The sequence below is a fragment of the Mirounga leonina genome, unplaced genomic scaffold, assembly GCF_011800145.1.
Source record: "Mirounga leonina isolate KUSES-001 unplaced genomic scaffold, KU_Mleo_1.0 Mir_166, whole genome shotgun sequence".
Classification (NCBI taxonomy): Eukaryota; Metazoa; Chordata; class Mammalia; order Carnivora; family Phocidae; genus Mirounga; species Mirounga leonina.
This window is the reverse complement of record NW_023270418.1, coordinates 21,656,211-21,668,138: the sequence shown is the minus strand read 5'-3', so window position 1 is coordinate 21,668,138 and position 11,928 is coordinate 21,656,211. Positions and strand designations below refer to the sequence as shown.

The 11,928-nt window shown below is 59.9% G+C and overlaps 1 protein-coding gene across 1 annotated transcript in view; it reads left to right on the top strand.

The window, feature by feature from the left end:
- The window catches only part of ALX4 (ALX homeobox 4), a 42,160-nt gene extending 31,605 nt beyond the window's left edge, over positions 1 to 10,555 (top strand). Inside the window, exons 3-4 of the mRNA XM_035012610.1 lie at positions 5,305 to 5,433; positions 7,782 to 10,555. Coding sequence (XP_034868501.1) covers positions 5,305 to 5,433; positions 7,782 to 8,111 — 459 coding nt within the window. The 3' untranslated portion in view covers positions 8,112 to 10,555. The remainder of the gene's footprint in view (positions 1 to 5,304; positions 5,434 to 7,781) is intronic.
- The last annotated feature ends 1,373 nt before the right edge of the window (positions 10,556 to 11,928 follow it).

Genomic DNA, 11,928 nt, shown 5'->3' with positions numbered 1-11,928 from the left:
CATAACCCAAAGCAACACAGCCAACCCAACACAACCCATACAACACAGTCAACCCAACCTAACACAGTTCAACACAACCCAACAGAACCCAAATAACACAGTCAACCCAACCCAACACGGCTCAACACAATCCAACAGAACCCAACCCAATGCAACATAACCCAAACCAACACAGCCAACACAACACAACACAACTCATCCCAAACCAACATAACATAACACAAGCAAATCAGGTCACCTTCTCCCACCTTGTCCTGTTTTTTTTTTCTTTATAGAATATATGACTGGCTTAAATTATTTTATGTTTGTCTCCTCTCACTATAATGTGAGTTCCTTGAAGACAGGTACTGTCTGATTGTTCATCACTATATTCCTACCAAATAGAGAAGGCTGAACTCAGAGCAACAAGGGCAAAAAATAAATATTTGTAGATTGGTGGACCTCTTTTGTCCAGAGAGGTGTGTCCTCCCTCCTCGCATGAAGTTACAACAAGAAAAGAACCAGAGAGGAAGCAAAGACCTCAGAGTACCCAAAACACAGGAGACAAAATCCATGCACTAAAGCTCAGGCTTCAGCTTCACACAAATAAATGTCATGCTCAGTCTACTTTTCCATCCCAGAGCATGTGAGGAATGGCAAATAAAGTGTTGTCAGATAGCGGTTTTTCCCCCTCCAGTGGGGTGAGGGAAGTCAACAACTTGAGAACAAAGAGCAGTTCTTGGGTTGTGTTTTTTTTAAAGCAACACAGCTCAGCTGGGCTAAGCTCGGCTCAGATGTGGGTTCAGGGCCAGGACAGAGCCTTCCGTTATCCGCAGGCCCCAAGGGCGCCCCCTGCTGCCTAAGTTCACTAAGGCATCAGTCACAACCATGTTCTGTGTAACAAGGCAGAGCTTCTGTAACATCGTCCAGAAACGTTTTCATTCAAAATGGATCATGCGAGAAAGGACCAGCAATTACCATAAATATGCAGCCATCCAGAAACTGCAGGTACCCAGAGTGAACAGTCGGGTTGTTTGGCCACGAGTTCCTGGAGTCCGGCTGCCCCTCTTATTCCTGCCCAGTGCCTGGTGAACGGTTGGGGAAGGAAGGCAGGGCAGGTGAGGCTTTCCTGTCATTCCACAAGCATTCACGCACCAGCTGTCTTATTTGCATCAGGATAGGCCGCCGTGTGACCTCCCGGGCCTCAGAGTCTGGACAGGAACCCCAGAACCTGGCCTCGGCCCAGCCCGTGGATTGGGAGGAACTGAAGGAGCTGGTGGAGAAGGGGGTGGCTGGTTATGGGACATTCCTATAGGCACCGTGTTCGTGTGGGATCGACTGATACATCCTTTGCACTGTGTGTGTGTGTGTGTGTGTGTGTGTTCCTTACAAGTGCATGGGAGTGCCTGGGAGTAGAATTCACTTAGTATCAAAAGGATGGCTTTTCTAGGACAAACCATGGAAACGACACTGGGCTATAGAGAACATTTTTCAGGTGCCATCGCATAACCAAAGCAGAGTGTTCCCTCTGCGTGTGCGCACACACCCATTTGTGCCTGCTTCCAAAATGGAGTTGAGGCAGCTACAATTAAAGACTTGTTAGTTTCATCTAAAAATAAGAACGGTGCCATGAAATAGACAGGTAATTACGTCAAACATTAGGCTAATAATCATAGTTGCCACTGAGCACAGATTTCAACCCTGAGCTTCCCAGCAGCCAAGGCAGAAAGGGAAACGCTGATGTGTTTGCATATCTTCTCATCTAAGGGGAGGATCATAGGAATATAGAACGTTAGTGCTGGAAAGGATCATCTATCTGGTCCTCTCATTTGATAATAAGTAGGAGGAGGCCCACAGGTGGGACGTGATCACCTGTGGTCAGGTGACTCAGGAACAGTGACTCAGTGGCAGGGCTGAGACTAGAATCCAGGACTCCAGAGCTCCAGCCCAGTGTTTCTTTTACTTTAGTTGGCTCTGCCAGGACATGGGCCATATTGTTCTGAGACTTTTCTTTGTATAAAGGCAGCAGGGTGGGTGGGATCTCCATGTGCGTCAGACCTCTGGATCGAGCCTGGCAGTGCCCCGAGGTTTGGGGGGAGTGGTGGCGGAACCCCCTGCCTGCCCCTGCTGGGTTTGTTTGGGGCCCGTACTCAGCTGGTGGGAAGCCAGGTGCCTGGCATAGAGTGGCGCTGGGGACAGGGAGGGGGTGGGCGGCTCTAAGAGGGACCTTTCCTGGGAAGAAGCTCGGGGCTTGGCCCTGCTCCAGGGGCTGCAGGGGCCTCTCTCTGCTGTCTGGGATTCCAATCTCCGCAGCTGGTGCTGAAGACAATAAGACAGAGGCCTCCCCGCCCTGGGCCACCCCGCCCTGGCCCCAGATGGGCTGCGGTTACTGAGGCCCCTGCCAAGACGGTTGGTTCCTTGGGGAGAGGCCTGTGCTGAGCAGGCCCAGGCCAGGGTGGGCCGGGAGCGGGGTGGTCCTGGGGCGCGACATGCAGACTGGAAGGCTGGACCTCGTGGTCCCCTCTCCCCCTTAGGGTTGTCCTGTGGAGACAGGCTGGGGCCGCAGAGCCCTGAGGCACAGAGCATCTGTGGGCAGCTCTCCGAGCGCCAGGCTCCGGGGGCCAGAGATGGAAGGACGGCCGTGCCTCATCTCCAGGCCCTCCACCGTGAGCTCAGAGGGGCCCTGAGGATGTCCGGCCGCCACCCAAGCTGGGGGGCTTGAGGCTTGAGACTGCAGAGCCGCGGGGCTCACTTAGCAGAAGAGCTCCAGCCCTGCGCAGGAACGGGGCCCAGTGCTGCAGGCAAGGGAAGAGGGTTTGGGCGGTTCTGCTGCCCCACAGCCTCGCCTCCCGCCTCCCGAAGTCTCTGGGTCTTTAACCCTCCCTTCCATCCCTGGGCCGGGCCCTCCTCCACTCCCATCCCAAAGACAGCGTTATCTCTGCGCACTCCCCCGCTGCTCAGCTGTCTTCCCAGATAACCCAGCACCCCCACCACTGCTCCAGCCCCCACATTCCATCTCCCCCCACTGTGCTCCTCCTCCCACTTCTGGGACCTGCCGCCCCCGTCCCCTTGCAGTGCCTCCCCAGCCCATCCAGAGCCTGCGGGACATCTCCAGGAGCACCCCTCCACCTGCTGCTCCCGCCTCCCACCACCGGAGCTCCCGGCAAACCCCCCACAGTGGCGGCCACGGACACTTTTCCTCACCTTCTCCCCACCCCCCGAAGAAAGAATGGAGCCATATATCTTGATGCCTCCAGTGGGCTTCTCCCCTCCCCCTGGCTTCCCCCCCAGCAAACCCTGGGAGGCTGAGGAAGGAGCGGAAAGACGGAGCTAAGCCTGCAGGAAATTAAACATGAAATGAAAACAAGCTCCTCTGATTCATTCTCTCATCCTGCCCCCCGGCCCCCATTCCAGGCCACTGATAAAGGGGGATCCCGTTTCAGTGGCGCAGAGAGGAGACCCGATCCGCCCTTGGCTCTCAGCGGGCGGCCTGGGCCTGGACCCCAGGAGCCCCTGGAGGAAAAGGGGCCCAGGAGGCTCTGGAGCAGGGGCTGAGTGCGTCTCCTACACCAGGCTCAAGTCAGGGAGGCAGAATGACTGTCAGAGCAATGCCAGCCCGTGTGTGCGCGTCCGCGTGCGTAGGCACACATGCATGTGTCCTTGGGACCAGGGAAGGAAACTGAGGTGCAATGCCACACTGGCTCCCTGCCCCCACCCTCCCCACACTAACATGAGTCACACACATCCCAGCTTCTTTTCCTTGTAGCGAAAGACAGCAAGAAAAAGGTGAGGAGCTATAAGTAAACGAGTGTGCAGTCCTCTCAGAAACTCTGTGACAGCATTTATCATCTCTCACCTGCTGTTCTATGAGGCGCGACCCCCGTGAGGACATCAGTACAGATATTGGCCCCATTTTGCAGACACAGAAAGCGAGGCCAGTGGCAATGCCAGGGCTGGAATGGGCGCTCGGGGGCGCGGCTCCACTGGAAGCCGGAACAGGCTGAGCAGCCTCTGCGCTACCCTGCGGGCAGCCCTCCCCGCCTCTGGCCCAGCTCCTTCTCCCTCCTCCGAGGATGCTCGGTGCTCGGTGCTCTCAGCTCAGCTGCTGGCGGGCTGCCATTGGGGTGTGCCCCCTTGCACCTGAGTCCACTGGCAGGGACACAGCTGACCGAAACCTCTCTCTGGGGACTCCCAAGCCTGCCTTTGACTCAGCCTGAAGCCATTTCTGGTCTGGAAGCTGACCCCTCCCCTCCTCACACCCTCTCCCACCTGTCCTGCCCCCTTCCCCACCCCGCCCCGGCCCCAGATCCCAAGCCACGTGCAGGGCTAGCAGGCCCCAAGTCCAGCTCTTGTCCATGAAGCCTGGGAAAGTTCTCAGCCTGTCAGAAGTGTTCCTGCAAGGGAGCCAACAGCCCCCACCCACCCGTCAGAGACCACAGCTCACACACCTGGCTCAGAGACCACCCTCCCCACTGCAGCCAATGCCCCAGCGGCCCCTGCTCAGGGACAGGGGGGTCTTCACTCCTCCTTAGAGTCAGGCCGCCCTCTGCATGAGACCTCGCAGTGGCCGCCTTTACTGACCACACCAAGAGCAAAGCCCCGGGCTGGGTATCAAGGCCCTCCACAATCTGACCTCTGCGTCCACGGGTCTTTCTCTCCCACCACTGGCCAGCTGAGCAGCAGGGCCTCCTGGGGTCTCCTGAGCGTGCCCTGCTGTTTCTACACTCGGGCCCGGCCCCAGACCCCCCCTCCACGAGGCCATCCCTGAAGGCCTCTGCTGCCACAGGGGGCTCGAGTGGGGAGACTTTCCAACACGAAGGCTGCAGAGAGGACTCAGACAGGTAGGAATTCTGATTCTGGGCCACTAGACAAGGCCCCAGGGAACCCCAGAGCTTTTGGGAAATTATGGCCAGACTGTGTGAGCATCTAGAGAATGATTTTCGAGAGGAGCCGTCACAACTTTGGTCAGGTTCCCCTCAGGAGTCCGTGGCCCGAGGCAGGCCAGGCCACACGGTGCTGGGGTTGGTTAGATGACCGCTAGGATGACCAGTGACGTGATGCGTGGGTGCGACGCTTGCCTGCTCTGCATTCTGAAGCTTGGAATAACGAAGTCTGGCCCAAGAGCACACTGTGGTTCGTTGGGGTTAAGCTCGCCTTCCCGACCCTCAGCACGGCTCATTCTAGATTGTGAGCCTGGAAGCTAAAGGCTGAGGCAGACCCTTCCCTGCAGCCCCATGGCCCAGACCCTGCGCTGCGATGGGTGGGAGCCCCAGGGAATGACGTGCACCTTCTGACCCCCCCCGTGACAACTGCTCTGTCCTGTAGGTCTGGTTCCAGAACCGGAGGGCCAAGTGGAGGAAGAGGGAGCGTTTTGGGCAGATGCAGCAGGTTCGAACCCACTTCTCCACTGCCTACGAGCTGCCCCTCCTCACCCGAGCGGAGAACTACGCCCAGGTAAGTCCCAGCCCCGAGCGGCCGGCTCCAGCCCCTCTGGCTCCGGGAATGGGCATCTCAGAGGAGGGCCTAGCCCCCCTCAGATGGGACTCATCAAGCCCGGTGCAGGTGTGTGCCTGTTCGCCCCAGAATGTGCGAGGCCGGGGCCATTTCTGCGTAGCCTGCCTGCCGGCCCAGGCTTGGCTGGGCGTTGGGGAGGGGCAGGCCTGGACAGAGAGGGAGGCTTTCTCCTCTGCCATGTTTGCCCCTTTCGCTGTGGGCATCAGAAGCAAGGCAGGCTGAAGACCAGGGCCCCCAGGCCATCAGGAGCCACCCCAAGTGTCTCCTAGGAAAGCAAAGTCCGGAAAGCTGGGGGGCTTGAGGTAGGGCTGTAGCGAACAGGGAGGTCTGAGTCCCGGGACGTGCTGTCCTCCGGCCCCAGACCCTTCTCACTTCAGACAAGCCGTGAGCTCTCCGAGCTTCGGTGTCTTCTGAAAACTGGACACGATGAAAGTACCCCCCCCAGCTCTTTCGTGAGGTTGTTGAAAGGCCGAAATTAGACAACACAGAAGTACTCTGGGGACTAAATAGCCGGTTAAAGGTCGCTCTGCAGCTCTGAGCTCTCCCAGGCGGCTGTGTCCCGACCTGCCCTCTCCTCCGTCCCGTCAGCCTGGCCCCATTCTAGCGGCATTGGCGTCTTCAAGAGATGCAAAGGGGTGAGAAGTGGTGTGAGCAGTGGCCGACACCGCGGCTCTTGCAGAGACGTCTTTCTAGCTGGGCCCACTCCTCACACCCCACAGCCTGCCCGGCAGAGGCGACTGGTCCCTCCCCTCAGGCCTCTTGGTGGCCGTGGCAGCATGGCCTCTGCCTTCGGCTCCAAGCCCGGCCCCACCCAGCAGCGAGCCGGTGGCGCAGGCCTTCCTGTTTCCCTTAAGACCCACTGTCCCGGGGCCCTGCTGTCCCGTGGCCCCCGGGATGCCCTCCCCCCGCCCCCAGACCAGCTCTGCCCCTTCCCCTGCCGGGATCCATGGGGTCAGGGGGTCAGGCCTGGGGTGAGGCTGAGGAATGTGGGGTGTCTCACACACACACACACACACACACGCACACACGCACACACACACCTCATCCTCAGCTCCTGCTGCATACTTTCCTCTCTCCCCGCCCTCTGTCCTGGGAGGATGAGCCTCCAGCCTGGCTCCTGGGTCTGGATCTCTGCTGCCTGAGCTCCCTGCTGGAGGGAGCGGGGAGGGGACCAACACAGCGCGGGCTCACCCCTCCCACCTGCAACACCACATATCACACGCCTCCTGACGAGGGGAAGGGAAAAGCCGCTGATTCCCCACCACCCCAGGCAGGAGGAATGTGGTCAGGCCAATCAGCCAGTGGTTCGTGTGGCCATGACAATGCCCTGTGGGACTTGGGGGCCGAGGTCCCCCCTCATTCGGCTTTCAATGTGAGTGGACTACAAACATGGGTGGGGCGGAGAGCAGGCCAGCCGAAGCTGCTTGAGGGCGCCCTGTGATCCCATGCACAGCGCTGAGAGTTCTCGTTTCCTCTGGTCCTGCTCACCCTGGCCCTCCCCAGCCCAGGTCGGCCTCCAGTCCACCCCCACGTGCTGCCTGAGCATCACACACACACACACACACACACACACACACACACACACACACGCCCTGGCCTGTGGGCATCCAGCCTGGCTTCATCCATCCACCCGTGGGCACTCACCACGTCCTGAGGCAGCCCCTTCCACCCTGAGCCAGTTGTGAAGCCTCGAGGACACAGCCTTTGGAAGCTCAGCCGCTGGTCTTGACACTGGGAGATGAGGCCCCACTGCCCGGCCCTGCCCCCTCCACACCACAACCTGCAAGCCCAGAGCCCACGTTCCCAACGCCAAAGCTCTCTGAGTTGGGGTCAGCTCCCATTTCTCAGGTTCCTGAGATGCCCCAGGCCTGGTGAGGAGCCACAGGGGAGTAAGACACAGTTGCTGACCTTCAGGGGCGCAGGGAGGGAAAGTCGGCCCCTGCATCTCAAATTCCGAAGTCAGCTGACTGAGGCAGGGGCCGCCCTCAGCAGCTTGGCTGTGCCCTGAAGGCAGCCCTGTCACCGGGCCCTTGATGGAGTTCGAAGTTCGGTCCTGAAAACAATTTCTCTCTGCTGGGAGCCAAGCACAAAACCCAAACCCTCCCAGGTCCGGATGGCCATAAAGGTTTTGCGAGGCTCCGGGTAAACACTCGGGCATGATCTCAGCATAACGAAGGGCTCATGCGTGAGCGGGGCGAGGTCGTCTGGGGACAGGGCCAGCCACCGGCCCCCCACGTGCCCTCCCCCCGCAGCCCTGCCCCAGCCGGCTCTCCCTTCCCTCTCCCCAGATTCAGAACCCATCCTGGATCGGCAACAACGGGGCTGCCTCACCAGTGCCAGCCTGTGTGGTCCCCTGCGACCCGGTGCCCGCCTGCATGTCCCCTCACACCCACCCCCCGGGCTCCGGGGCCAGCGGCGTCACCGACTTCCTGAGCGTCTCCGGGGCAGGCGGCCACGTGGGCCAGACACACATGGGAGGCCTGTTTGGAACAGCGGGCCTCAGCCCGGGCCTCAACGGCTACGAGCTCAACGGCGAGCCGGACCGCAAGACCTCGAGCATCGCGGCCCTGCGCATGAAGGCCAAGGAGCACAGTGCGGCCATCTCCTGGGCCACATGACAGGGCACCGCTCGGCCCATCCCCACGCCCTCCCCCACCTTGGGGCCCTGGCCACGCCCACGCTCCCCAGGCCCCCAGCCTCCCGTTCAACTTTCCTCTTAGGAACCTGGCCTGGGCCGGGGGCCCGGCCCTCAGCACTTTCAGCCACCCCAAGTGTGAGGCCCCGTGGGCCACTGGGAGGGAGGGGGCAGCAGGTCCCGCCCGCCCTGGCACCGAGGCCGAGCCCCCACTCCTGGCCGGAGGCCGTGGAGGAAGCCAGGTGGCCGAGTTTTGCAGCTTTGCATCCATTATAAGCTGAAGACCCTTTCTCCCCACTCCTGCTCTTCTGCCCTGCCCAGTTTGAGGGTTGAGTCAAGGCTAGTTTCCCATCCAGACCGAGCAACGGCCACGTGCCGTCACGTCCGTCCTTCCCTCTGCCGTGTGGTCCCCTGGTCACCGGGCCAGTGACTGTGGCTGAAGAACAGAGTTCTGTTCTTCCGAGTCCTGCAGAGTTGGCCTCCTGCCCCTCCCATCGCCCCGTTGTCCTCCTAAAAGCCCACGGAATCCGACCTCCTGGGCCCAAGGCACCCGCCTCACCTCCACCCACCCTGGCCGTGCCCCTGCGCTGGACCCACCTGGAGCGCTGGACAGAACAGGAGAGGGGCTGGAGCTGAAGAATCCTGCTGTCATCCAGCAATGCTGGCGTCTAGGAGAGTGGACCGTCCCCGAAGGGGCTTGTTCCAGCTCCCTTGCACCTGCAGACTCTGGATCTCGGTGAACACTGCAAGGGGAGGACACAGGCCACCCACAGCATCCACAGGGCTGCGAGAAGAAGAGCTTCTAGAGAGAGGAAGAGCTGCCAGGAGGTGTCCGGGAAGGGACAGGGGCTCAGGCACTCACTTCTGCTCTCCTGACCGCCCGACAGCCCACAACCCGCAGGATGCCTGTTGCAGTGGGCAGGTCTGGGCAGCTTTGTTCTCTAGCCAGTCAGGCCCCTCCAGGAGGACCTGGAGACGCTTGTCCCTTCCCCCACCCATTCTGGGAGCTCACCCGGGCTGCTGAGCAGTGTCCTGGCGTGGAAGGACTTATACCTCGGAACACACGAGTAGGGCCTGCAGTCATGTTGGGAGAGGGGGGTCGAGAGCAGCATGCGGAATTTGCTAAAGGATCTGTGCTCACACTCTGCCTCTCGGCCCCTACAACCGCCTCAGACTGCCTGTCCCTCGCCAGCCATCTCTGGAGCGGCACCCTACCTGCCCAGAGCCTTCCACGGTGGGTGGGGGCCCCGTGTTCTTCCGGGCGAGGGCAGAGAGAGCCTGCTCTTGCCCTTCATCCCTAGGGAACCCGAAATCTCAGCCCCCTCTCTCCAGCCTCTAGAAGGGCTGGTGGGCTCCGCTCCTCTGGGTCGCTCTGTTCCAGATGTGGGGGGCAGGATGCCGTCCAGAAGCCGTTTCCCTGCCTGCAGGAAGGTGCCTCCTTCTGGGGAGGAACTCCACCTCTGCCTGAGTGGAGACGAGCAGCTCGAGTTTTGGCAGCAGATCCAGCCGTCACCTAACCTAGTGGCACACGGTCCCTGTCCTCTGGGGCCGGCCTTGAGAGCCCGAGAGGCCCCTCCAGCAGGCAGCCCCTGGGCACAAGTCAGGGAGGAGGGCCAAGTGCAGCAGGCTTGGGGGCCTGCACACAGGACAGCCTCTTGGTTTGGGTGGAGGGTGAGATCCTCTGCCCTTGAGCCGCTCAAGGCTTAGAAGGAATCACAGTTCCCCCCCTGCCTTGTGCTCTCGGCCCTGGAAACAGGCCTGGGGAAGGATCTGGCTTTGGCTTCCCTTGGTAAGAGTCAGACCTCTTTGTGAACCGTATAGCTCTAACATGGATCTTCTAGAAGTGAAAAGCATCTTGGACATGGAGTTAAATGTTGGTTTTAAATGTTCCATATATCTGAGGATCTTGGAATGACTCTTAGGAAGCCTTTTGCAGTTCTGAGGTTCACTGAAATAACTCAGGCTCCCCAAATCTAGGAAGGGAAAGGGAGAAGCACTTAAGGCTGGGAATCATTCCCCTTAAGGGCTCTGGTGGCTGGCAAGGACAAGGGAGGAACCCTCATCACACATGTTCTTAGCCGGGAGGGGATCCGTGCAGAGAGATGGAGAACTGGGAGATCCCCAGAGGAGGAGGGAAGGGAGGGGGCTCTAGGCAGATTCTTCTGGAAGGGACCCCTGGTGCTCAATTCCTCTATCTGGCTGCTTTCTGGCTGCCCTTCTCACCGACAGAGCCAAGTATTTATGATTCAAATGTCGGGGTGAAATGTGCCTGTTCAACTCCCCACAGGTAGTTCCCTGCCCCAGGTCCCCCAGGGCCGGCCCAATACTCAGAGAATCAGAAAACCCGGCGCTGGGAGGGACTTAAAGATCCTCTACTTAGTACACTCCCTTCACAATGGAGATGAGAAGGTCCCAGCCCGGGGCGGGGAGGGGGGCGCGGACAGAGGGGGGCGTGACTGCCCTGGGGAGTGGGGTACACGCAGGGCCTGAGCCTCACGCAGCCTCTCCCCTGCCTCTCCCCTCTCTGCCGGCGGGCCTCCCTCCCCTCAGCCTTCCCTTGGCCGCCTTCCCCGCGGGTGGCCAGGCCCAGACCTTGGAGGGCAGGAGGCGTCCCCGCGGCAGCTCGGGCCGACTCTCTGGGGCCAGCGGGCTGCCTTCCTCGGGCGCGAGGGCTCGGGCAGGTGGGCAGAGAGGGGCGCCAGCCGGCCCCGGTGGGTCACCGCCAAGCCAATAAGCTACACGAGCTGAGGATTCCCTTTGGCTCCGTGCCCAAGGTCTCGACAGAGACAGAGACGCGAGCCTGAAGAGTCAGCGGACCGACGGGCAGCCTCCTCGGCACTGAGAACCTCCGGGCCCCGCTGGGAACAAGGCCAGGCGGCCGGGGGGGGGGGGGGGGGGGGGGGGGGGGGGGGGGACACACGGACTTTGTAACCTTTCTTGAATCCTTTCCGCTATACTTGATTCTCGGCTCTCACTACCGCGCCTCCAGCTCGGGAAAGCATGGTGGCCAGGTGGGTTGGAAGACACTGCAAGGGGACGGGGGCGGGGGGGGTGGCAGTCTCGAGGTGGGTCCCCAGCATCTGCGGCAGTGGCCACGTGGGGCCCAGCTCCAGTGCCCCACGGGCCCTCCTTTCGCCTGGGTAGCCAAGAGGAGCTTGTCCATGAAAGCTACCGTGTATCTCGCTTGGGCAGCCAGGTTGAGGGGAGACCGTCTCGTAGGACACCCCGGGGCCTCTGGTCTGCTTGATGGCCCTATCAGGGGCAAAGGCACACCAGACTAGCTGGGGGGAGGATGGTTGGCAAACCGGCCCCAGGATAATCACCCACGGCCATGAGAGAGAAAAATGAGAAGACCACGAGAACCCTACTTCCAAAGTCGCAACAACCCCGCTTCACCTCACCGAGGATGCTGTAGGGAGGAAAGGCCTTCTGGCGAACCAAACGTGACCTAATCCCGCCCTCCGCCTCTCCCCCTTCACGTACACACATAGAGCTAGGCGTTTATACTACTGATTTTGAAGGACAGTTTTCAATGCCTGATAACCTGTTTGGATGTGCAGTGGTTGAAGAGGGAGCTGAGCGCTCCAAGGAACGTGAACCTCACCCAACACTGACTGTTCTCATTGTAAGATATTGTAACCCTGTATAAACGCAACTTTTCCTTTAGCTTAATGGCCTGGGGTGGAATATTAAAAATATATATTAAAAATACATTAAAAATTCAGAAAAAATGTTTAAAAAAAATGAGGTCAGTTCCATAAAGTTTTACTGCCCTATAGCACCATGTAACTACATTATAG